The sequence below is a fragment of the Callospermophilus lateralis genome, chromosome 8, assembly GCF_048772815.1.
Source record: "Callospermophilus lateralis isolate mCalLat2 chromosome 8, mCalLat2.hap1, whole genome shotgun sequence".
Classification (NCBI taxonomy): Eukaryota; Metazoa; Chordata; class Mammalia; order Rodentia; family Sciuridae; genus Callospermophilus; species Callospermophilus lateralis.
In genome coordinates, this window is record NC_135312.1 from 84380868 (window position 1) to 84408838 (window position 27971).

At 37.0% G+C, this 27971-nt stretch overlaps 1 protein-coding gene and 1 non-coding gene across 2 annotated transcripts in view; both read right to left on the reverse strand.

The window, feature by feature from the left end:
- The window catches only part of Egf (epidermal growth factor), an 84462-nt gene that overhangs the window by 27704 nt on the left and 28787 nt on the right, over positions 1-27971 (reverse strand). Inside the window, exons 6-15 of the mRNA XM_076864724.2 lie at positions 20205-20330; positions 19028-19150; positions 15421-15543; positions 14066-14191; positions 12747-12883; positions 10646-10794; positions 7453-7557; positions 5556-5779; positions 1631-1798; positions 758-907 (exon numbers count right to left, since the gene is read on the reverse strand). Coding sequence (XP_076720839.2) covers positions 758-907; positions 1631-1798; positions 5556-5779; positions 7453-7557; positions 10646-10794; positions 12747-12883; positions 14066-14191; positions 15421-15543; positions 19028-19150; positions 20205-20330 — 1431 coding nt within the window. The remainder of the gene's footprint in view (positions 1-757; positions 908-1630; positions 1799-5555; positions 5780-7452; positions 7558-10645; positions 10795-12746; positions 12884-14065; positions 14192-15420; positions 15544-19027; positions 19151-20204; positions 20331-27971) is intronic.
- Trnaa-cgc (transfer RNA alanine (anticodon CGC)) lies at positions 13719-13791 on the reverse strand. The gene has a single exon. It is a non-coding gene; the product is annotated as a tRNA-Ala (tRNA).

Below are 27971 nucleotides of genomic sequence, written 5' to 3' on the forward strand. Positions count from 1 at the left end.
ACTGCATATTACTCCTCTAAAATTGAGGACATAAAACTTCTAAACAAAATGTCTCAACATTTTTGTGAGATGATAAAAATGCTGTAAGGTAGGCCCCAAATGGCTGTAGTTAGGCTCCCACCTCTGGGCTTCAGGTGTTTTCTGTGTGTAGTCAAGGTCATCACCACTCTAATTCAAAGTATGTACTCAAGTACACAAACATTTGTTTGTGAGCACTGTCCAAGGTAACCTGTAGGCAGTCTGCCTTCTTTTTTTGGCCTGCATTTAAAAAAGGCCTGAGGAAATGGCTTGGAGGCAAAATGGAACTGACTAGGGGCTAAAGCTGGAGCTGGGAGCTAGGGGTTGAGGGTTATTGCCATCCCTGAATAAAGTATGTCTAGATCCCAACTGTGTCTTGCATCTTCTTCCATCTGCTGGATCCCAAATCTGTTTCTCAGGATCTGAACTTCTGTACAACAAATGCTGACTTTTATTTCCAAGCCTGTGTCCACTCCACAATAAATAGGAAAGAAAGGTGGGGAAAGCAGTTGGAGCTTAAATTTCACAGTGGAAATATTTTTAAATTGAATTTAGTTGTAATAAGGAACTCAAAACTCAACAGGGGTGGTGGGACCCAAACACACTCTTAGCATTCCTAAAAATGGGAGTTTTAATAATATAAAATATTAAAAATCAGCAAAAGCTGCAGAAGGATGGATATACAGCTATATTCCTAGGCCCAGGTAAGAAAATTTAACTATATAATCTACTACATTACCTGCCAATATCTGATGACCCATCAGAGCCAGACATGTTTTCCCATCTGGGGCTTTCTTAAAACCTTCATGACATGAGCACTGAGCGGTTCCAAACCTCTCTTGACAAATATGTTCACAGCCCCCATTCTGATGTAAGCAGGGATCTGCACCTAGTGGAGAAGAGGTTAATTCACAGATGAGTTTGTAAAGGATGCTACTGATAGAAATCACAGTCCACAGCTTTTGGGGAGAGCAGCTCAGTGTATCAATAGTGAGGGAATGTCAAGAGCCATTTCAGAAGAGTTCCCAAAAGGAGCCACTGATTCTAAGGTAAGCTCAGAATGTGATGACCTTGTGAGTATTTACTGAGTACAGCCAGTAATTTTATTCAAAAAGCTCTTTAGTCAGATGTGATTCTTATTTCCTGACTCATAATCTAGTCACACTGACAAAAGACAATTCAGAAAGAAGAGCTACAGTAAGAAGCTAGATGCTTCCTCCATTTGCTTATTCCTCTCCAACATTCACTTACTGGCATGTCAGGGGGTGGGGAAAAGCCCAAGTGTGGGTGGAAGCTTCCACTGCAAGCACCTAAAATGCCTGTCCTTGGTGCCTTTTGCCTGAGGGTCTTTGAAATCTGAAGTAAAAGCTACTGGAGAAAAGATAAGGTTGGTGATATAAAGCCCAGATTACCAACACTACCAAATTAGGGATAAGCTTAAATCACCAAACTTCAAACTGTCTTAATTAAAATGAAGTCAAAATCTTAGAAAATCTTAATATTTATACAGATTAGTGAAAAATGCAAAACCCCCTCTTCCCCACTGTTGGCTATCAATTAGAATAGTTGCAGATTCCAGCCAAGGAAAGACTGCATAACATCTCCAGTGTACCTGGTTTTGCCAATGGATGAACCACAACCAGTGAGGAGGGCTTCAGCATGCTGCCTCGGAGACGTACCCTGTTTTTGCCAGTCCTCTTGTTCACCCTTATTATCGATGGCATAGCCCAATCTGAGAACCACACGTGATCCTCAAACACAGCTACAGCAAATGGATGACCTGAAAGCAATTCAAATTTATTAAATATGCCTTCATGATCTTTTCAGTGAATATCTACAAGAAGACAAATCTTAAAATCTACATGATTCTTACACTAATCAGTTCTTAACTGCAGTTACTCAGCAAGGAGAACCCCCATGATGAGGGAACCACATTTTAGAATGGGAGCCTCGTGGTTGAGGTCCTAGAAAAATCCAGAAATGACTGTCTTAACAGAACCTAGAAGAAAGAGGTCAAGGCAGGCATATTTGATGCTGAACACACCTAACACTCTTTACAAACTAAAGCTATTTTGCTGCTCTTTGCTTCACGTTCCTTGTCTTTTGAATGGCTGTAATAAGCAGTAGGGCAAAATCACAGGTTGCTGGAAGAATTTTTACAACTTTGAGGTAACTGAGTGTTTCTTCAAATTCTGTTTCTACCAACATATCTCCCTGAGTTAGGCCCCCACCTCCTTTCCTCTCTCTCCTCTTACCTAATTCTAGACAGTGACTGTGCTCCTGGTGTCATCCTTCCCATCTTTTATAGGGTCTTATTTCATCAGCAATTACTTCTATCTCCTACACAGTCACTCTCCTCACTCCACCAGCTTCTTTCCCTCAGTCTACTCGTATCCTCTCTTCTGTTTTAATTTCCTCACCTCCCTGAACCCTCTATCTTTTGTCTCTTTCCTAAAGAAGGTTTTTTTTTTGAAAGAGTCATGTATTATCTGATGCCTCCATTTTCATGGCACCTAGTTATTGACCATTTTGTGGGCTTCCTTGACTCCTCCTCAAGCAAACTCACCTCCCATACCATTAAAACTGCTTTCACAAGGGATCCAAGTACAAGAAAAGCATTGGAACATTTTCACAAACTATCTTTAACAGTTAAACATTAAAGCTAAGGAAACCCAAGTTTGGAATCTTGAATCATGTTTATTCACACTTCCCAGGTCAATCTTTTTGCAAATGAGCAAGAGATTCTCTGGATTAGAATAAATGTCTCCCTCTATTGGCAGCACACTCAAATAACTTGTCCTGGCAACAGTGAGTCCACTCATCACTGTTGCCCAAGACGTATAAGATTCACTTCAGTCTCTAGCCCTTTGTCCCAAATTATCAGAAATACAAACAGTAAGGGAATTTTGTTTCATAGCTATAGTTTTTTGTTTTTGTTTTTGTTTTGTTTTGTACCAGGGATCAAACCCAGAGCACTTGGGGTCTTGCTAAGATGCTGAAGCTGGCTTTGCACTTTCGATCTTCCTGCCTCAGCCTCCCAAACTGCTGGGATTATAGGCATGTGCAGCCAGGCTGGGTGCTATAGCTCTTTTTATTATGGCAAAAACACCTTACACAAAATTTACCATTTTAACCATTTCTAAACATACAGTTCAGTTGTATTAAGTATATTAACAAATTGCTGTGGAAACAATCTCCATGACTTTTTCATCTTGTAAAGGTGGAACCTTATACTGATTAAACAACTCTCCATTTCTTTCTCCCTTCTAACCCCTGGTAAATACTTTTCTACTTTCTTTTTTTTTAATATTTATTTTTTAGGTGCAGATGGACACAACACAATGCCTTTATTTTTGTGTGGTGCTGAGGATCGAACCTGGGTCCCGCCCACACTAGGGAAGCGCTCTACCACTGAGTCACAATCCCAGCCCTACTTTTCCACTTTCTGTCTGTATGAATTCAACTACTCTAGATACCTCAAATAAGTGGAACTGTATACAGTATTTCTCTTTGGGGGACTGGTTTATTTCACTTAGCATGATGTCCTCAAGGTATGTCCATCTATGTAGATGCACATATTAGAATTAGCTATAGTGTTTCCACAAATAAGCCATACTAGACATAATCCTTACTTTTTATCAAAGAGCCATAATTAATTGATTTTTTAAAATTAAAAATGAATTCATTCAATCTTTATGTTAAAAATCCTGAATTGGCTGTTGTAAAACCATCAAATAAATACTAGTAGATGGCTTTATAATGATGGGGACAGTTATTTAGATAATTTAATATAAAATTATTTGATAATAGTCTTCAATAGAAAGTCTCACAATATTTTAAAAAAATATTTATTTTTTAGTTATAGGTGGACACAATATCTTTATTTTTATGTGGTGCTGAGGATTGAACCCAGTTTTTTACATTCTAATTAGGAAATTTCAAGTCCCTTTTTACCCTCTATGTCAAAGTCATGATTTTATATTTATTTGGGAAATATTTTAAAAATATTTATGTCTCCTCAACCAGATTCCATGACTTCACAGAAATCCTATTTTTTATTAAGCCCTGTATCTCCACCTTCTATGACAATTGAATAAAAACCTGTTAAGTACATGGGTGGGTAGAGCTAAAACTGTATACAAGTTTATCATTTATTATGAGGTATGTGTTTCGTTTAAAAAAAAAACACCTTAGAAATACCTAAAAAGTTTAAATCATACTTATCTTACCCTATTTCACATATAACAGAAATCTAAAACATGATTGCCTTTAAAACTAAAGAAAACAGGCAAAATAAATGTTTTATACAGATTTATAGTTTGTTAATTTCCTAAATGATAGAGACCTTGTTTTTTTTTTTTTTTTTTTTTTTATCTCTCCAACCAGTTTTCTAAATCTCCAAAACATCTTCAATACTTTCCTGGCTCTCATCTTCTATATCCTACCTGTTATTATATCCTCTCAGTTTTTTTTAAATCCACAATAATTTTTTTTAAAGAGAGAGTGAGAGATTGGGAGAGAGAGAGAGAATTTTTAATATTTATTTTTTTTTTTAGTATTTGGCGGACACAACATCTTTGTCTGTATGTGGTGCTGAGGATCGAACCCGGGCCGCACGCATGCCAGGTGAGCGCACTACCACTTGAGCCACATCCCCAGCCCCCACAATAATTTTTAATTCTCCATTCCACTTTCAAATGACAATGTTTTATACTCAGACTTTCATTAATTGTTGCCTGGAAAACTGATGTAGCCTCCTGTTTTTTTGTTTTTTTTTTTCTACCTAAATTCTAGTCCAACCCCTTACACTGTTATCTAAGTGGTCATCCAGAGATGCCAATCTTGTCTACATCTCCTGCTCAAGAACATTCAAAGCCTTCCTAGTAAATTCAGAATTAAGTTCAGTCACCATGTCCCAGCATTTATAACATACAAAGGCCAATTTTTGCCTTTTGTCACCATCTATTTACTACATGGCCCAGTTCAAAAACTGTCTTTGCAAATTCCCTGAATCATAATGAATCTCACGCTGCTTATATAGTTTCAAAGACATTTATACTTCTATTTTAAATGCTGTAGTGTTTTAAAGATATTTATGACAATAATGATACCCCATACAAAATGTGAAAACACAACAGTGGACAAACTATATTCATTAATATTTGCACATGTTATCAACTGGTATTCATCAGTGTCTGAAAATGATATCATCACTGCTGTGAAATGAAATTTTCTAAAACATGAGAAATGATAATAGATGAACCAAGTTTTTATTCCCAAGTAAGTTCAAAAAAATGGAATATTTTCATGCTGATTTTGAGAAATCTTGGAAAAGAGAAATGATTATACAACACTACCTTTTACAAAACATTTCAATGTTAAAGTGATCCTCATAGCTCATAATTCCCTGAAGAAGTGCCCCTATTCCTTTCTCACTGTATGGTTAAGAGTGTGTGTGTGTGTGTGTATGTGTGTGTAAACATGCTTTACACTGAACACTCAATCAAGATGAAGAAATCACCCACCCAAAGCCTCACCTACATCGTTCTGGGCAAGTCTTTGGCGTTTGGAACCATCCAGACTGGACATTTCAATCACAGACCGCTTGGCATCACACCAATACAATGTGTCCATTACGTAGTCAATGGTTATACCACTGGGCTCTACCAGATCTGAACTGGCTATCACCAGCCGGCCAGAGCCTTGAAGGGAAGAACTTTCAATTCGTGGATTAATCCCCATATCAGTCCAGAATAATCTCCTTTAATCAAGAAAGCACACAATAAATGAAATCTGCTTGAAAAGGTTCTTCTACTTTCTTATCATTGAGAATATCAATAAAAATGATGTTTGGACATACTAAAGTGGTACACTGAAGAATGCAGAGAGAATATAACATGGTCTCTTGAAAACAAATAATTTTCAGAAGCAAAACAAGTATCTGGTCTATGTAAAACATCTTGGACAAGAAATACTGAATTACAGATCAGATCATTAGATTTAAAAAGCAATTAGTTTAAAAATTGTAGTAATATTATCAAAGTGTGCTTGAGTGAATACTCTGAAATTACTGAAAAGTCATGAATCTTGTTAGCCTGTTGAAAGGCAAGTGACTCACCCAAGGCGGAGATTCGACCAAGAGATTTTATTGGGGGGCTGCCCGAAGGGGAAGAAAAAGAGAGGCAGAGAGCAGAGGAGAGGAGGAGGACAGAGAGAAAGAGAACAGAGAGGAATAGAGAAGAAAGAAGTGCGAGGAGAGAAAGAAGAGGAAGAGAGGAAGAGAGGAAGACGGCAGAGGGAAGAGAGCAGAGAGGGTATGCTTATAAGTTTCGGCTTAAGAAGGGTTGACTAGGGGACGTGGCAGGTGCTGATTGGCAGGGTGACTCAGGAACTGGGAGTGGACACTGTCCTGCAGGGATTGGTTGAGAAAACCTTTGAATTTGGCGCTCTTGGACTTGGCACCCTTCTGAGAGAAGGGAGAGGGGTCAGGGATTCTGTGATGTTCTCAGGAGACTAAAACATAACTGCAGCGGGGAGTCTCCCACACACCCAACATCTGTTTTCTGTTATGCATGAGTAAAAGTATAACATAAAAGGAAAAGAATATTTATCTGTTTTCCAGTTTTACAATGCACTGTTTACTCAGCTAATTTTAAGTTCCATAATCAGGTGCTGGACACCTACTTTTTTTTTTTTTTTTTAAGTCAGTATGGTTCAATATATACTTATTGGCCTGTTTAGAGTTGGTTATATTCGCACTGCTTTAATTTGGCTGACTACAAATCAATTCTCAATTACTACAATATATTATCTCCCATGGACCCCTGTGAAATTTCCATCATAAATAAAACTGGGTTGGTTTTTGTCTTTGCTTTTTAACAACCAGGAAGGAATCCTTTATTCTCCTTAATTCTCTAACCTCTAAGCTAAAATGTGATACTAATTCAATAATAAACAGCATAAAATCTTTTAAATTTTCATAATTTATATTTAATCTTGTCTAAATCTAGAAATAGCCTGTCATGTGAAATCATCTTATGGCTTCCCTAAATGAAATTCATAAGTCACACAATCCAAATTCTTTTCTGCTCAATAAATAATCATGTAGATTTTTAAAGAGTAAATTAATGGACTTAAGTCTAATTGGTTAATGATGTACAGCCTATTTTTAAAAAAAGAAATTGAATTTGCTTAAAATAAAAAGGCATGTCAACAAAATTACTACATAAGAACAGAAAATCAAAAGACATTAAAAAGATGAAGAATGCTTGCTAGCCACATCATTTCTGAACATTTATAGATCTCATGGATTTTCTTGGCTTCTGATTCCACTGACCACCTGAAGTCTTAAGATAAATTATGGACCCTGGCATAACAAATATGAACTGTCATATGACCTATGCAGAAAGGTGCCTTATTGTCTTAAATACCTACTTGGCCACTGGATGAACAGCAATTCCTCGGGGCTGAGATAGGTTCTCCTTAATGATTATTTGACGATGTTTTCCATTTAAGTCACTCCCTTCAATGAGAGATTTCCTAAAATATATATAAAATAAAGGGGTTTGTTATTTTCAACTTGATTTTTTAAACGAAAGTTCTCTGCTCCTGGTATGCAAAGATAAACATTCTGAACTATTCCCCCCATCCCCACCCTTTTTTCTCTTTCTCTAACACACACATACACACATACACACACACACACACACACACACAAACACAAAGTTAGCACCAAGAAGCCCACAAATTCTATTGTTTTGAAACATATTCTTAATTAGTATCCCAATATTTATACCAGGAAATTAAAATACAAGGGGACAAGATAAGTAAAAGGGGATTCTCCAAGACAAGAGCCCACCCAGTTTCCAGGATATGAGCTGTCCATCAAGAATCCTAAGAGTAAATTTTAATCTTATGGTAGTTTCTGTTACCCCCATAGAATGAGTAAACACATTTACCTTCTTGGCTCTTTTTTTACAGGGCAATTGGCTTTAGAAATCAGGATTCCTTAATACTAAATAATAGCCAGTGAAATTATTAATTAGTTTCCTTCCTAGGTGTAAGATGTTAATTTGAACATGCCTTTTCCTACACCAGGAGAGACTATAACCATCCCTCTTTGGTTCCCATTTGGCAAAGAGTTACTATGTAATCTAATATCACAGGATTAGAATCTCAGTATTTAAATCCAATTTCTAACTAATATCAAGGTTTTCAAACTATAAACCTCTCATTTGCAGATAAATTAAAGGTTGTCTTTTAGCAGCTGCCTTTAGAGGGGTGAGGACTTAAAAAGGACTAGTTATTACTGAAGTCAATAAAGTAGGGGATTTGAGGTCTTATTCTCCAGGATATGGAGGTTTCTATCTCTTGAAGGCATTGCCTCTGCAGTAGGTACCATGATGCTATTAATCAAACACTGTTAAAATTAGAGGTGACTTGCAAATTTGAGGAAATATGAGAAGACCAAGCATCCTTAGAAAGCCTAAGAGTGGTTGACAACTGTCATCCTGATCAACATTTACTCTTGGGGCTGGGGATGTGGCTCAAGTGGTAGCGCGCTCGCCTGGCATGCGTGCGGCCCGGGTTCAATTCTCAGCACCACATACAAAGATGTTGTGCCTGCCTAAAAACTAAAAAATAAATATTAAAAAATTCTCTCTCTCTCTCCACTCTCTCTTTAAAAAAAAAAAAATTTACTCTTACAAGAACAACTATGTTTGAGTTCTATTATTATGCATAGATGATATTTAAAATTTCTATTCAGTAGTTCAACATGGAGGAGGCTGCTATTATGATTTATAATTTTGATAACTGACTTGAATTTGTTACATGACTCTGGGTGGAGCACATTAATCAACTCTGATTGAAGGAGGCAGAACATCTCCATAATTATTCTGTGGTGCTAGAAATTGAACCATGGGGTAAGTATAATTCAGTGGTAGAGCTTCCTAGGTGTAAGATATTAATTTGAACGTGCCTATTCCTAGGCCAGTAGAGACTATAACAATCCCTCTTTGGCTCCTCTTTGGCAAAGAGTTACTATGTAATTTAATATCACAGGATATTAGTATAGCTCTACCACTGAGCTATAATCCCAGCCCATCTCTTTAATTATTAAGAGGATAAGCTTTAGAGATGGTTATTCTTGCATTCCAATTTCATATCTACTACTTATATGCTCCTTGATCTTGGGAAAGTCATTTTACCTCTTTGACTATTGATTTTCTTAACCTTTAAACTGGAGGTAAGAAAACTTACCTCTTTGGGATTTTATAGTATCATGGGTATAAGGCTCTTAGCCCAGGGTCTAATGCATTATAGTTGTTCAATAAGTAAACATACAAATAATAAAGTAATAAAGGTCTGGTTAAGTGAACAAATGAATAATGAATGTGTAAAAAATAAACTCACCCTGAAAACAGAAGGGCCATTTTATACATAACTTTACACCATACTGTACATGTGGCTTGTTTTGTAGAACCTGTTTCCTATCAGTTATCCAGACCAAATGAGATTTTCTAGGACATGGAAAACCTACACTTAAGCATATAAACCCATTCCCTGGGACTTGGCCATGTAAGAAGTGCTGTCTTCACAGAGGTGAAACACGACTGCATAGTTGCCTGATATCCAGGATGGCTACCGTTTTACTTCATGGCACTCAGTTATTTTGACAAAATATCCTAGAACACACAGCACCCTTCATATTTTCCTGTGAGGGGCTCTGGTTTAAGGTTCCTCTGGCACCATAAGGAATGCAATCCTTCTTATTGACTCTCCTCCACCCCACCCTGTTCTGTTCCCAGGCTCACACAGAGCAGCCCTGAGAGTAGGGTACCCAGAGGACAGAAATACCCCAACTTCACTATGATTCTGTGGTTACCCACCAAAAGGAAAGTGGACCATCCCTCTGTTTCCCTGAAATTTCATCAAAACTCCCTAAGCCCGACTTCATGCTGGCTCAACAGGAACGACATTTATCTCTTGAATGCTGAGAACCCTGGAATAATTCAGACTCTATGAGCTTTACATTCTTCACGTGTAAAAAGAACACACTTAGGCTAGCTGATTTCTGAAACTCCTTCCAGCAATCCCTTGGGGAGTGTACACCCTTCACTGAGCAATTATACAAGGCCTCGACATTTCTTGTACTGATATTTAATCCAAGTACTTAAGGTTTTGCTAAGGAAATATGCCTTACCTCCCCAAATAAACTAAGAGCTGACTGCAAAGACGAACACATCCCATTCTCCTTTGTATTCTCCCATGTTACCTAGGAGAGTGCCTCATCCTCAGCATTACTCAAAGAATGCTTACTAACTGTGTTCAGACAGGCCTTGGGTTTCTCACACACACAATCTGAGGGGCAAAAACAGATGGCTGCTTTCTTGGTCTTTGAAATCCTTCTGTGGATATGGATTCAGTCTTGATGAAGGGAGGAGTATCTTGCTTGATGGTGGGCAGAGGCAGGGAAGTGGACAGCAATAGGGCCTGTCTCCTCCACTGGCTGGATGCCAAGCACCCAGCAATATTTATCTGTGTTCAAAATGGAGGATAAAGCAAGTGGTATATCTCTTTCATTGCTTCCATCTCCTGTGGTTTAAAAGTGAACCAGGAAACATACCCTCTGTCTGTCCAGTAGAATCTGCGGCCAATCCAGTCCACAGCAAGACCTTCTGGCACATCTATTCCTTCCTCAATAAGTCTTTCTCTCTGGGAACCATCCATATTAGCTCTCTCTATCCATTTCAGAGCTGTGTGGGCATAATATATCTGCAATAGAGAAAACAGGTGTTTCTGATTTGTCTTTAAAAACTGAACATGGAACATAGACAAAGGGGATGAGTAAGTCTTCAGGTCACCAAGTGAAATTGTTAAGAGCCCAGTTTAAAAATTAGTTAGACACATCAGCAACTAAACCCCAACTATGCTGCTCCCAGATGTGTGTAACCAAAAGCAAGTTACTTAGTGTCTCAGAGTCTTAGTTTTCTTATTGGTAGAATAGGAATATAATATCAGCCTCATGAGGTCACATGATATGCATACATAAATTCTTAGTTCCTGGCACATAGTCTACTCATTGTTTTTTCATATTTGATCATTGGAGATTGGGGTTATGGCTCAGTGGTAAAGCACTTGCCTGGCATGTGTGAGGCACTGGGTCCAATCCTCAGCACCACATAAAATATGAATAAATAAAATAAAGGTTAAAAGAATATTTGATCATTGGTCAATAATATAGTCTTTGCACTGGAACACATCAGTGGCCTCTACAGCCTGAAAGGGAGCAATGATGTGTAATTTAATGAGGACACTAGGTAAGCTGTATCTTCTGTTCACACAGCACTGCACTTCAGGGTAACTCAAGAGACATAGGTTCCTCTCAGTTTTCTAATTTATTTGCAGGACTGCTTTGGCCAAGTCACTTAACCTCAATTTTCCAGATTACAAAAATGAGGAAGTTAGATATTTCCTAAGGTTCCTTTCATCTCTAAACTTAATATAATTTTATTTTAATTTATCTGTCTTATCCAATTTTATAGGCACAAAGTTCTTTTTCAATCTAGTATGCAGGCTATCAGACATAAGAATTTCATCAGAGTATTAAATTGTCAGATGACAATTTAATGGAATTTGTGGAATTTTAACCGGGAGCTCATGTTTACCTAATAATCTCATCAATTATAGGTTTAGGTAAACATATGTGCTCATGATTAAAATTCCACAAATTCCATTAAATTGTCTTCTGGCTCATACCATTTTTAATAGGCTATTATTTAATGAGTTCCCGTTTTGTGAATGAATTATTATTTGATGAGTTACATTTGTAAAGAAGAGATAATATTTCATAAAGACAAATATGGGTACTTCTCATGAAAAAACTCTACTCGAACTGTGTTTCTCAAACTCAAATTTGTTTATGAATCACCTGGAAATCTTGTTAAAATGTAGATTTGGATTCAGTGGACTGGAGAGGAGCCTACTAGTCTTGTAGTTGTATTTCCAGGTGAGGTTGATGCTAGTTGGGCCAAATACCAGAGTTTGAGTAGTAAAAAAATAAGAACATTAATCATTAAGTTAGTTAATGGAACTATTTTAAAAGTAAATAAACATATTCTGGATATTTAAAAAAAGAAGAAATAAAAGAGGGACTGGTCAGCCTTAATAATATATAAATTCTAAGTTACATAAAAATACTTTTATGTAAAATTGAGTATTATATAAATAATGTTGCAAGACTGCCATTCCCACAACAGTCATAAAACTGTGCTTTCAGATTTTCATAGTTCAAAGGTCATGCAATTCCCTCTCTCAATGACATGTATTAAATGCAAATTACTAATTTATACTTTGGCCCAACCTTAACCCCCTATTCTTCCCACTACTAGCAAATAGTTAAAAAACCTATTTATGGAGCTCCTTTTGCATGAACTTGTGCTAGTCTCCCATCCTCATCTCCAAAGAGGAAACTAACCTGATAATCCTGTACAATCAGCCCCAATAAAATCAGTGAATCCCATCAAGAACCCTGTATAGGGATATGATAACAGGAAAGCCTTATAATTTCCCAAATGATGTTCCACTATCTACATGTAAGTTGTTACAGGTCTAATCATTCTCAGTTTAACAGAAGATTTTCAAGTAGCCAATGTCATCTGTTAGGATAATCTCCTCTGTTCTGTCTTTATAGCACACTCACATCTGTTCAGGCAACAAACTCATACCTTATTTTCCACAGGGTCATGATCTAGTGCAAAAACTGTTCCCATCTGCTTGCTGAGCAGGGTTCCATAATCTGTTCCATCAAAGTGCATATGACGAATATCTTGAGAATTGGCAAACATCAAAAATGGTTGTGGTCCTGTTAATTAAATTTCCAATATGTCTATGTTTAAAGCATGCCTTAAAACACAAAAGGCACTTCTGACTCTTCCCTTTCATTGAACCCTCTTCTTCAATTTCTACAATGTTAGTCTTCTTAGTTTTCCACCAGTGTGATATAGGCAAAGACAGGCAGGAAGCCATTTTGTACCATGAAGTAGCACATTGCCAGAATTTCATCACTAGATTCTTCTTCTCTAGATGTCTGCTTTTAAAATGCAAATTATTTTTAAAAAGCTACACTAAATTACCAAAAGCAAAATTAAATGATGCAAATCTTAGGGCTGTAATCTCCTTGTTTCACACATATTGAATTCATATTAGAATAAATAAACTTCCTTGACCTAGGCTCTTCTGAAAGGGACATGTGATTATTTAAATTTATAATAAGACCCCTTGAGTATTCTCAGTACTCAAATTATACTATACTATTGAGGCCTTGAAAAGTTGAGAGTATTGTGCTCTAAGTCCAGCTATATAGAATCATTATTATGTTATTCCAATTATCAGCATAATTAACATTCAGGAGAGATGAAATGCATTTGGCATAAATCTAAGATTTCCAAAGCTGTTGAAGGACACAAGAGATAAATATCATAAGATGAAAAAATAGCAGAAGCATATAATTTAATATTAAATTTTAACATGAAAAGAACAGAATTTATCAAAGTATTATAATTATTGCATTCACTAGAGAGATGAAAATCAAATCAACTAACAAATATTATTAAACACTTCTTAACTATAAAGTATATAAGTATATACTTAAATACTATAAGGTATTTAAGACTATTCTGGTTATACTTTCTTTTTTTTGGTGATACTGGGGATTGAACCCAGTGCCTTGTGCATGCGAAGCAAGCACTCTACCAACTGAGCTATATCCCCAGCCCCCACAACTTTCTTATCTACTAAAAATACCATATATGACATTATGGCAAATATTTTTGCTGGATGCCAGAAATATTCTTTAAAAACATGATAATTATTTATGTTATAATTAATTATTCATATTCATAAGATTCATTTTCCATTTCCAAAAATAAAAAAATCAGATCTTCTATCAAGAAGCCAAAAGTAATTCAACTTCCCATCTTTCTAAATAAAATACTTTCATGTTATCTTTGGCAGAAACACACTTCCAAACAACCCCAGCACTAACCTGAAGCTGCACAGCTTTTTTGGTCTGGTTGTAGGTCATACCCAGGAAAGCAACTACATTCCCAAGATACTGGGCTGAGAGGAAGACAGAGCTGGCTACAGCCACCGTTATCAGGTGATGAACAGCCTACAAAAAACAGTTGCTTTGTAATGATGTTAAGTCATTCAATATATTATAATTTTCATCAAAGTATGGAATGTACCAATTACATGTTGATTTTGAAAACCACCTCCTCAATCATTCAGACAGCTGCAATCAAGTTTATTTTTCAGAATATCCTAAGTGCCCCTCTTCAGTAAACTCAACATCTTGAATGATAATGCCTCACATTCCAATGGCCCCCATCCTCTTGTTGCAACCCTGAGTTCAAGAACAAGCATGCTGACAACTGGTTGAAGAACACAGTAAGTTTTAATGGGTGTGGTAGCTGGTCTAACTCTTTCTAATGAGTAATGCATTTTTTTCTCTCTTGCATTTTCAGTCTCTTGACTTCTTTTGCATTTCCTAGGTTTTAAAAAATCTTAATTGGCTTTACTTTTAATTCTAAAAAACGGGCACACTTCCAGCAGAATAGAATAGACAATATGATTGATGTATGTACATTTCATGTATGTATTGTATGTCAAAATACATTCTGCTGTCATGTATGACTAAAAAAAATAAAAATAAATCGTATGGTATAAATTAAAAAAATGGGCACACTTCATCCCGTAAAATTAGCATTCTCTTCAATTTTTTTTAATATTTATTTTTTTGGTTTTTTTCGGTAGACACAACATCTTTATTTTTATGTGGTGCTGAGGATCGAACCCAGTGCCCTGCGCATGCCAGGCGAGCGCGCTACCGCTTGAGTCTCATCCCCAGCCCCTCTCTTTTATTTTTTTATTTAAAAATCATAAAGCGGTCCATGACTTTTCTGCTAATCTCGGGTTATATCCAGACTTCTTTAAGCATAAACCTCTATAAAGATAAAAGTAGAGAGTTCCTTATTAGGTGCAATCAACAGACTGAGGACACTCTGCCTCTGCCATCTCATTCAATCCAGGAGGCAAGTCAGTACTGTTACAGATGAGAAAGCAAAGACTAAAAGAGGTCAAGTAACTATTGTCTAAAACACACTGCTGTAACTGTAACTGGTAATACTACCTAAGGACTAACTTCAAAGCCCTTGATCAAAACCACTACACTATGCATTTTTTCTAAAAAGAAATTTAAATCTATATGTTAATCTGTTACATAAATATCTTTCAGTGTGTAATACTGGAAAATCTATTCTCCTTTGGCAATAAGATCAGTTTTGGGGTATCACTTAGAAAATGTTTATATTCAAACAAATAAGAGGCAAATAAACTCACCACTACATGTTTTTCCATCTCTCCCAAGCACTGAGCCTTCAGGACAGAAACACAGGGGCCCATCTGATGTTAGAACACATCCATGGCTGCATTTAGATGCGTTTCGTGGACAGGAAACGAATGCTAATTAATGAAGAACAAAGTTAAGATTAGGTGTTAAATCAGAGTTGTGAAACTTTATTACAATCTGTTGCTAACAAAAAGTGTTCTCCTAAAAAAAAAAAAAAGAAGTTAAAAAAAGAACAAACATTTATGAAATGCCATGGTATTTGGAGGTATAAAGAAAAAATTTCAAATCTGAAAACTGAAAGAGTTCTGATTTTGGAAAATGTATCTAGTTTCCTCTGAATTTCTATTATCTCAAATAAGATTTTTCAAGCTCTTATCAAAATTCTGAGAGTTTTGGAACCTGAAGAAGTGATTCTCAAGTTCACCTGGAAAACAGATTTCATGTACCAAAAAAAAAAAAAAAAAACCTAAGGACATTTTATGAGTGTGGTTAGGTGTAGGAAGAGAAATGAGAGACTCTTAACAGATATTAAAACATATGATAAATTATCATATATGCATAATAATGTGCAATCATTAAAATAGTGGAGAATGGGTGTAGGAATAGACAGAAGATAATACAACAGGACAGAAAGCTCAGATTAGAAAAGATTAAAGTATACATAAGAACATACTGCATGTTATTTTAAAATTAGAGAGCATGTGAAAGATCATCCAATAATGCTATAGAAATAACTGAATAATGATTCGGGAGAGAAACGTAAATCTCTACCCTATAGCAAATATTAAAATAAATTCCAAGCAAGTCAAATATGACATTGCATATGTAACATTAAACTTCTAGAAGGTTTGAGAATCAAGTGAGATTACATTTGCCACACTTGGTACACAGTGGGCCCTATGAGGAATCTATATCCTGTACTTCAGTATATTTGCCAGTGGGCAAAATTTGTGATATTAAGAGAGGGGCAAATTTCATAGACAAGCACAAGCATGCTGGGTAATTTCCAAGAAATTCATTATTGTTAGGTCCTTAGGCCAAAGTAATTCCATTTTGAAAATCAGCACCTGTCATCTTAAGAATCCCACCCAGGCATGACCTTCTCGTTAAGCCATCTCCAAAGAGTCCCTAACTACTGAAACCACAACAAAGATGCCAAGTAACAATCACAGAACCCTGGGTTATTTTGGTTTTTGATATTTTTTAGTTATACATGGACACAATATCTTTATTTTGTTTATTTATTTTTATGTGGTGCTGAGGATTGAACCCAGTGCCTCACATGTAAAAGGCAAGCTCTCTGCCACTGAGCCACAACTCCAGTCCCCTGGGTTATTTTTTAACCACTTCATTGTACATGACTATATAGTTAAATTTTTTCAGCAGGCTGTTGCTCCTTGCAGAAGGGCAGCCTGGCAGATATTCTCTGTAAATAAATCTTTGCTTGACTCAGAGATGTGTCTCTTATGGATATTTGCACCAGCTACCCTAACAATTATCATTCATCTGTTTCAATGTGCCTGCTTTCATAAGCATAGACAATATCTAGACTGGCCTATTCCACCATCTTTGAAGCAGGAATAGATAATAAACATGAGTTTAAACTCTCATTTGTACTTAGCCATACTAGTAGATTCAATAAAAAATTTATCTTAAGGTATCTGCATATTTAATCCTTTTGCACTGGGAATATCCATACACATTTAGAATGTATCTTTTTCTTTTTAATATGTATATTCCCAGCATTGATGCCCCCAAAGACCTAGAAACAATGACATCCTCAGGCACAGATTATATTTTCTATATTTAATTTCTCATTAAAAGGAAATAGTGCTCCTTAAGAAATTGCTGATTCCAGGACTAGAATATGAAATGTACATGATGAGCAGGGAAAACATGTCTTACTATTTTGATAACAAAGACTACTTGGGTCAGGAACTGTTTGAAGTGGCTTCCACTGGCAAAGAGGAAATAATATGCTCATCAATAAGGGTAATGACTCTAACAGGTTTAAAAATCTATGAGTTCATAATAATTTTTTAAAAGAGAACACTGACCATGGGGTATGGTGGAGCAAGCCTATAATCTCAGCAGCTCAGGAGGCTGAGGTAGGAAGATCCTGAGTTCAAAGCCAGTCTGGGCAAAAGCAAGACTCTAAATAGCTTAGTGAGACCCTGTCTCTAAATATAATACAAAATAGGGCTGGGGATATGACTCAGTAGTTGAGTTCATGAGTTCAAACCTTGGTACCAAAACAAAAACAAAAACAAAAAACAAACACTGGCCACTTTTACAAGGTGTCAAGGAAACAACATTCTAAATACTGGCAAATAAAGAAAAAAAGTCCAATATATATATTGATTCTACTATAAAAATTTTATCTTAGGTAAGCAAATAGTTAATGAGAGAAAGTTCTCTTCATAAAGACAGTCCAATTAATAATTTAAAAGAAATAATTAAAGTAGAATATTATCATTTGAAACTCTTGATGAAATAATGGACCTAGGAAATGACTGTTAAAAGACTCCTGAGGAACTCAGTAATGGATGAATGAACACAATGACCAATCTGAGCATAACAAAATGTGTCTCTTTTTTTTTTTAATTCAATTTTTCTTTTTAGTTATACATGACAGTAGAATGTATTTTGACATTATACATACATATGATTTCCCATTTTTGTGGTTGAATATGATGTCGACTTACACTGGTTGTGTATTCTTTAAGAACATAGGAAAGTTATATCTGATTCATTCTACTGTCTTTCCTATTCCCATCTCCCTCCCTTGCCTTCAATCCCCTTGGTCTAATTCAGTGAAGTTCTTTCTATTCGCCCCCCCAATACTTATTGTGTGTTAGTATCTGCATATCAGAGAGAAATTCGGCCTTTAAGAAATATGTGATGTGGTACAAGTATAAACACATCTATGGAGTATCTTTGCCAAAAAATACAAGTTTATAGAAAAGATAAGGACATTACAGAGGTATGAAAAGCAAAATCCAAAAAATGAGAAATTTTACAGGGAAAAAAAAAAGTCAGTTAAGTCAACAAATACCTGCAAGGGGAAAAAGGAAAATCTATATAATAAAGAGATGTATCAAGTGAATGTCTCAACTAATTAAAAAATTTAGGAGGAGAAATATAAAAACTAACTAGATATTTGATGTTATTGAGGAATCATTGATTTTTAAGACATTGATAATAGTATTGTTATGCTTAAAATGATTAAATATTAATGACAGGAAACTACAGTTAACTTTTTAGATATAATAATATATGTTGACTAAGTTTTTTTACTTGCCTACCATTTAGAGGTATAAAATGAAATATAAAGTAGCACAGATAAAGAAACAGAGCAAAAATATGTGTGTGTGTGTGTGTGTGTGTGTGTGTGTATCCCAACCCTGGTAGTTTTTATTTTACATGTCTGTAGTAAAATGTAGTTATCCATGTTTCAAAAAGCAAAACAAAATAAAACTCCAAGGTAATTCTGATGCATCCTGCTAACTGAAGACTATCAACCCATCATAGTTCACTCAAAAACAGTATTGAAAATTAAGAAGAATAATGCAATAAATACTTGTTTTTGTGACTTACGATGGCATCGTTTTCCATCAGAAAGCAGAACAAATCCTGCAGGGCATGTGCAATAATAGGATCCAGGGATGTTCTTACACCCAAGAGTACAGCCATGATTCCAAAAGGCACATTCATTGACATCTACACAATGACAAAAGCAAATCACAATCAAATGGTTGTTTCTGAAAATAAACTGCGATATTACTAATTAGTAAGCACAAAGTAGGGTGGTATATGCTGTAACTGACCACGAGAGGGAAGTTTTTCCAATTCTCAGAAAGAGAAAAAAAAGTCAGTTCGATGATCATGAAAGGCATTTCTACTGTGTTATAGTTTATACAGATTTTTCGGACTAGAATTAACTTTTGATAAACATATAGTACTATATGCCTTGAAACGATACAGCATACCATTCAAGTTAGGAACTATTGGAAATTTCTTAATCAGTTTGGACAATTCCTGTTCTGCTATTTACTTTTCTCAAGACCAAGGGGAGCCCCTCCCCTAAAAGTAGGAACACTCCTTAGCAGCTTTGCTCCAACGGAAGCGCCAGCCTTCCAGCTCACAGCTTCCGACGTCACAGCTTTCCCACTGGTTCCCTGGGCAGGGGACTATAACTAGGTGCCAGATTTACCCGCAACTGATGCCACTTAATGTGTCCTGCAGCCATTGGGTTCTTTTCATCCCTAAATCACAGCACCTTCCAGGAGAAGGGATGCAGACGTCTCGTGGGTTCATTAAATAGGGCTTGGAATTTTGAAACAGGAGGCATCCTAGAGGACGAGCCTGAGCCTCAGTTTGCGTCGTTCCAGATTAGATCTTTATGGAATACGATGTGACAGTCATATGCTCTGAGAATCCGATGGTAGCTATGGAACTGCTCTCTTAAAAAGTGCCTATCTTGAAATTTTGCACAAATTCAAACGCAAAGAGGCTCAGAGATTCCCCTCCCCCTCCTTATCAAAACCCCTGAGCAGCCTCTGTATTTCAGGTAGGAACACAGGATATTGTTTTTAAAAAAGAGACCTCGGAGTATTATAAAGACTTTAAAAAACAGAAGAAAAAAATAAATAAAAGTGCTCTCCTGGGTCAAAGCAAGCTAACTTGAAGTCGATTTCCCGGTGACGCCCTCCTTGCCCCTGAAGACAGTTCTTGACGTCTGACACTCCCCCGCCCTCCGCGGGGCGCGCTTTACCTTCACAGGACTTCCGGTCTCGGCTGAGCGCGAAGCCCTCCGCACATGCGCACAAGCGCGACTTGGAGTCCTGCCCGCACGGTCTGCCGCTGCAGTCAGCTTTCTTTAGTTTGCAAAGTTTCTTTTCTGGAACAGAAGATGGTTTATTAGGAACCTGTGGATATGTGTTTTGACAGAGGACAATGCTCCATCCCTGCACGTTCTTAAACTGGCTCCTCTTGTCGCCTCTGGCCACGGTGGCGCTGCAATCGAGTCAGCTCTAGCTGGGATTCGCCAGCGTTCCAAAGTCCTTATTTCTCTACTTGTCTTACAGTATCAGGATAGGGCGTCCTAACTAGCTGGAGGTGTCATTCCTTGGGTTGCCAATAGTACAATTTATCTGCTTTTTCATTCTAACATAAAAAGCACATAAACAAAATTCTGTTCAAGAAATTAAAAAAAAAAAACAAACTTTAAACTTAAGCACATCTTTTCCTGAGTGTACTATTTACAAGTCAGAGGTAGATGTTATTTAGCTGTTTTTATAATTATTATTTTTTTTAAAATCTTTCAGGCTTAATGTATATTGCCACATGTCTTATCCTCAAATTTCTGAGTTTATTGCTGACACATCCCATATGTTATGAACTATCCCAAGTGAATTGGAGTTTGTTCAATAAAATGGGTGCTTGGGTTGAATTAGCTACAAATTGGGTTGAGTTAGGTGTGTTTCCCTGCTTACGTTATAGTTATAGTTATCTATTTTGGGGCGCTTGAGTTAGATTAACTATACTGAACCAACTTGGTATATGACCAACTTAGTACCTCTGTTTTTCAAAGCCCAAAGTCAAGGGCTACCTAGTAGCATGTATATCCTGTTTCAAGAGGTTAACAAGATTTTTGCATCTTTTGCTTCTTATTTTTTGTCGATTTTAATGACAGAAACTTTGTAAAACGCTATGGGAAATACAGATAAGCTTAAGTGTGGGGACAGATGCCCAGAATGCAGTGATCTGGCAGAAGGTAAAGGTCAAGGAAGAGCACTGGGTCATGGAGCCTGAGGTCTGGCATGGTTAAGATCTACTACAGACTGCATAATGAGAAGAGCACAGGGTCTCAGCCAGGGCTGCGGAGAACACCAGCACTTTTGTGGGAAACACAGAAAACAAATCAGCAAGCACCTCAGTAGTTGCAGCTGGGTCCTGTTCCCCCAAGTGCGTTTATTCTCTGATCTCTTTCTTTACTTCTAGAGATGTCCCCTTCACCTGACTTGACCTATTTCCTTCTATTTCAAATCACTCTTACAAGATAAAATTTCAGCAAATTTGGTTAAATAACCTATAATTGGCTTTTTATTTTCCATCCATGAATCTAGCAGCATTTTATCTGTAAATAGAGGGGTGCTACACTGGGCATGGCAGAACAGTCTGGTTTTGTATGGCAGTTTGAGCAGAAACAAGAAAATGGCCTAATAAAAAAAAAAGTGGACTGGTTAACATCAGGTTATTCCAGGTTCCTTTCCAGGTAAAGGTTAAAACAGGGCAGACTTCCTTATCATGCTGGGGAGAACTGACTGGTTTGGGGATTTATCCATCACCTTTTCCTGATTTCTTAGGAGGTTAGATAAACAACGTGGTTTTGGTTTGGGGATCTCGAACTTCAGTATGAATAACTCCATTATGATTAGGTCTGCTGGGGCCTCATGCAGGAGCTCTGTTCAAGTCAGTGGCCTCTGATAAATTTTACCACTAAAAATGTTCTTGACCAACAGCTGCAGAATTCAATAGAAACATATTTTTGTTGCATTGAGAAAAATCCCAAGTGTACATCATTAACCAGAGAACATGTTCCCCTCTTGGGATTCTAGTTTGTTATGAAGGGAAAGCCTTCATACCAAAATCTATAATCTGCATTTTTAAAGATTCCGGAGTGACTCTGATGCTGGGAATCTTCATGCCAGACTGAGAAACAATGGCCTAATGTTCTGCTGAGACATTCCACCTTGACTGTAGTTACAGGTAACTCCATTTAGTTGGTCCATGTTCTTTCCTTAGTTATTTTAACTTGTATTTTTTTCAGTTTTCTTGACAGAAATAAATGAGAAATTAATCTTGTCAACTTTCTATACAAACTGCAGTATTGCCTACTAAATTTGTTAAGTTCTACATTGAATAGTATTTTGGAAAAAATTTTTCCTTATCTATGCTTTTTATGCCAATTATGTAGGTATATTTACATATTTTTCATGTTTCTGCATGCTACACTTAAGCTATCAAATTTTAATTAAGCAAAATTTAAAATGGCTCAAATTTTAAGTGAATGACAAAAATCAGAAACTTGTAAGATTATTGAGGACAAAATACATGCTCTTCACATTTCTTAAAAAAAAAAAAACAAGTAATTTTTAACTTTGATTTTTTTTCCTTTACAAGTGAACCAACAAAACTCTAGAAAAGTCTATATTAGCTTTTAGTAACACCAAAACACTACACTTTCTTAAGATAACAAAAACTTCACAGATTATGCTTCCTGTAATTGTACCTTATAAAAATCTTTCAAGCCCAGCATAATAGATGATTATAGGAATTAAAAAATCAGGAAAATCGAGTTTTGTATTGTTCTGTATTTCACAGCCAATTGCTTTATCTCCTTGACCTAGGTTTGCTAATCCATGGAATGAAAATATTGAATTAGATATTCTCATTCATATTGTGTCTGTCTCTCTCTCTCTAATTGGCTCTCTCTCTCTCCTACACACATGTACATGCGCTTGCTCTGCCCTCCCCCCTTTTAAAGTGCTGTGGTTCAAAACAATTAAATGTTTGTGGTAAATATTTCTAAATTTATACCTCTAAAGAGTCTCAAACCTTAATACTGCCTACAGCATGGTAACATGGATCAAACTGTCTAATGAAGAAAATGATCAATGACTAGGGTATAGAAAATGACCCAGAGAATCTTCTAGATCCTGTATTGTAACTTTTTTTTGTACCTTTCTACTATCTCTCACACCTGGCCCATGTATGTTCTACTCATCCTCATCATCACCATTATCTCCATCATGATTATGTGTATGTATTCTTTTTCCATTAATAGGTAAGGCACGTACTCTACCCACATATGTAGTCTCAGTAACACCTAGCATGGTGCCTTTCACAATATAGGTACATAGCAAACTTCTGGAATACATGCACAAGGTCCTGTGATCATGTCACCTGCTCCCTCACTTCTTTAATTCTTTTCCCCTTGGATTTCCAGTCACCTCAAACAGATGAGCAGACTGTGTCAGCTTAGAACTCTGTCCACTCTACCATGCTGCCAATGGTTTGAATGATGCTTATTAATCATTATTCTCCTCTGCATGGTTGTGTTGATGATGTGACCTGAATTCAGACACTAAACACTTTAAAAGGTCATTTTAGGAAATGGCCAAACACAGAGGATTGAGTGTTATATTTCAGTTTAATCCTCTTAATCTTCTGCTGTTCTTTAGCTTCAAAATAGGCCAAAGCTAGCACTCAGAATGTTGCTGCTGACCTCAGATAACACCCCTTCTCAGAGCCCAGCAGAGGGGCTTAATTGCCTTTGAGATCAATTAAAGTCCCTAATCGTGGAGTTTAATGTCCATGCCAACTGTGCCTTCAATCATTGCCTGACAAACACACAGGCGCTCCTGAGCTTTCCTGCAGCCCAATAAGTCTACAGATTTTACCCTGGTCCAGTTCTGAAATAGTGCACATGGGATTCCCTAGCCTGCATTTCCCACCCCATCACATAAAATCACATACCTCAGATTCTGTGTAAGACCGTGTCACAAAGCTGTTCTAATCTCTTTCATTCAAACCCATTCACTAATCATTCCTGTAACTGAATATTTGGCATCCCCAGTATTTAGCACATAACAATAAAAATTTGAATAATATATTATAAGCCATCTACATTTTCACATTTAGTTTTCAGAACAAATCCTGGGGTTTTGCAGAGCAATATTGTTTTCCATTTTATAGATTAGGAAATAGTGCCTTGTTAAGGAGCACATAGGTAATAAGGGGTAGAACTGAGGCTCAACCCCAAGCCTTCTATTTGCAGGCTCCACCTCTTTACCATGTATGTATGAGGTGTTACATATGCACATGTGTGTATACGTATATACATGGGCGTGTATGCATACATAAAATATAACTGGGCTTTGTGGAATTTCTGTAAAAACCTACAGTTATATTTTTGTTTCATTTGTTTATTGTCTTTCTCATTAGTGAGTTCTCAATAAAGGATAACCTTAACTTCCTCAAAAAACTTCCCAAAGTATACACTACAGAAGTTTTTTCTTCCCTGTTAAGAGATATACAAGGAAGAAAATACAAGAGTGGCCATTTATGTTCCTGGAATTCATAATTACCATTGGAAAAAAAAACTACCCAGAATTTAACGATTTGGTATTCATACTTACCTGAACCCTTTTAAGAATCAGAAAATAAACAAACCAGGAACCTCTAGGAAGTTAAAAAAAAAAAAACAACAAAAAAAAACTTTTTATTCTTAGAAAAGCCCCTCTGGCCCACTCAGTCTCTTAATACTATATACCTATTTTTGACAAGTTCAACCAGCCCAGAGCATAAAGGTAGAAAACATAGGTGTGGAAGCCTCCACTCCCATTGTGCCCATCCCACCCCACCTGCCTGCTGGATGGTGCATTGGTGACAGGACTCCATGGGCTCTCTTGCTGAGAGACTGAGAGCAACCTCAACCTTGCATTCCCTACACCAGTGTCAATGAGTAGGAGGCAGGAGGTGATGAGGGGAATCTATTGTTCATCTCTCCCACACAGACTAGAGGCCTCTGATCAGGCTCCTCCTGGAGAAAGATGGTTCAATTTGAATATCAAGAGGATAATAACTACCATGAATAGAAACATGTCGACTACTTGTTTAAATTCATGAGTTTATAAAGATGCTTTTGAAAAAAGGTCACCGTTAGAGGATATTGGGAAACTAACCCTTTATTCTGAAAATGGGTAAATTAAGGGATGGGAACAAGCTTTGAATTTGCCTTCCCTAGAAAAGCTCCTCCTCAAGGGAATTGTATATCTGATGTGGAAAGTTTCTTCTTTATATAAGAATTCCAGATAGTAAACGTATAAGCAATGATACAATTAGGGAAAAAAAAATGGCTCCAGGCAGCGGTAATCAATAGCCATTATGAAAAAGGCTGATGGGAAACTATAGTTGATGGACCAGGCTGGCCACCCCTGAACAGCTGATTAATCTTGAACATCACAAAAAGAATGCGAACCAGCCCCTATATGCCTCCTAAGGTGGTACAATAGGAAGCATAAACCCACAAAGCATCCTTGAAAAAATTCTGACTCTGATCAGGTTTCCAGACCTAAGCTATCAGTTTATGGGAAATACAGAAGGTAGAGAAAGATGATATCACCATGGAAATATAATTTGCAAAATTCAGAAAGTGGAAAATTTAACAGGACAAAGAATCTGGTTTCTTTCTTTTCTTTTTTTTCTTCATTTATTGCCTTCAATGTGTTGCTAATTCCACCCCAGATATAATATGTATAAATATTTAATGTGGTGCTGGGGATTAGAACCCAGGGCCTTGTGCATGCAAGCAAGCACTCAACCAACTGAGCTATATCCTTAGCCCAAGAATCTGGTTTCTTAAACAAATAAATGGCAACAGAAATCCTCTAATTAGAAAACAAACCATAGACCTACAGACAGGCATATGGGAATCAGCAAGATGTGAGAGCTGAGAGCAAGGAAGGAGACAAAAAAATGATAGAAAGCAACTCCAAGCATTTAAAAGGCATTTCAAGAGACAGCCATTTGGTGTCAGGGTAAACCTGTGTTATCAACTCAGCTTTGCCAAAACCAGTGCTGAACTTGCCCCAATGGCCTGTATCCTTGAAGATGTAACTCTAGTCACTAAGAAAATGTCAGTAATTTTAAATGATGTGAGGAAAATACTGCAATCTGTATATTACAAACATTTCTATTAAAAAAACAGCTTTGGGTATTTAAACTGATTATTTAAAAATACTCATCTTTCTGCAATGATTCATTTCCAGGGGTTTCCAAATAACCCATGTTTTACCTAAGACTCTCCAGCAGAATGAATCAGAATGAATTAGAGTCGTACCTGGGTGGTTTTAGCTACACTTATCTTCTGGAAGCAGGTACATTTCCAGATGGAGACAATCATCCTTTGTGAACTCACAGGAATAAAGACATTCAACAATATTTTTTACATGAAAAGAAGGAAAAGTCTTTTACATAGTGTTGATGATAGACACCTAGTCCCCAAAGAAATATACTTTTGAAACTCCCTTAGAAGCTTAAAACTGGAATCTACATTTAAAGAATCCAAAAAGAAAAAAAAATGGAACTTCTACAAAATAATATCTGTGAATAGTAAATTGCAAAGTGTCTAGAAGATAAGCTTGATATTTTTCCATTTGTACTAAGAAGTTCCCACATTGACTTGAGAACCTAGGTGTCAGAGCAATCAGAGGGCTGGCTAAGTTTAATCATGCCTAACCAGTGTTATTAAGCCCACAAAAATGTGAGATCAATTCTATTTCTGAGTAGTTGGGGGAGGATGTTTGAATTTCTGAAATTAACAGAAAAGAGAGAGAGAAAGAAATAAGGTTTTGGCTCCAAGGTCTGTGCAAACTGAAACATTTAACCAACGGGAGGCCACAGGTAGACAAGAATGTTCCACATTACAGGCTTTTCCTCAAAACAAATAGGTCAATCTAAGCTATGAGTGAGAGCACAGCTGTGGAGGCAGCACACTAACCACCTGGGTTCAATCCCAGGTCCACCACAGTGTGACCTTGAATGAGCTACTGTGATGAGGTGAGAGGACAAAGGGCAAATTGCTCTTCTTGGCCTAGGTTTACAGCCTGCCAGCCACTAAGAGGTCCCACGTTAACTCATGGTTCCTCAGATTCCTAGTGTGGGTCATTTATCCACCCTCAGACAGTATCAGGGGCATCATTAGAGCCAGAGTGCTTTCTCTTAACTCATCCATTACCACTGGGCACAAATGCTGAAGTGCCCCCACAGGTAGAAGTACACCTAAAGCCAATTAATACTCCTAAACCCCAGACCATTGCTGCAAGCAGACAATAAGACTCCTTTCTTTTGTTCCAGGGAACCATCCTGATGCTTTCTTGTTGGAGCTGTGTCTCCTTTCCCAAGTGGAGGCCCCAATAAAGGCTTTGCCTGTATATTCGTACTCCTGGGACTCATTTTCACTTCTACCATTGAATCAGAGTTCCCAGTGTCCAGCTTCAATGACATCCCTGAACTCCAGATTTCTTAAAACTATAAAATGATACCGATAATCACGCCAAATTCAAAAGATTGTTCTGAAGCTCAGATGACACTATACAGGGCAAACCAAGAGTGGAAAACTCTGTAATTATGGCTATTTCTGTTAGTCAGGAGGGCAATATTCTTAGATATTACATAGCTTTAAAATGGGTTCTTTAAAGTTTAGGATGAGAGTGCAAAGGATATTTTTCAGCTCTTTTTTACTGAAGACCTCTAGGCATTGGGAGTTTGATGGAGAGGTATATTGCCTGTGTTGAAGGACTAAGGAAGTTTAGGGAGACAGACAATTATGGCAAAGCACACTAAGCACCATGGGATAAGGGAAATTGTCCAAGAATATATGTTCCAAGAATACATTCTCTGAGAAGTCAGTGGTGCATCAGCTAGCTTGGGTATGCAGTGGGTAGGGGAAGGTGTTCCTGAAGGAAGTAATATC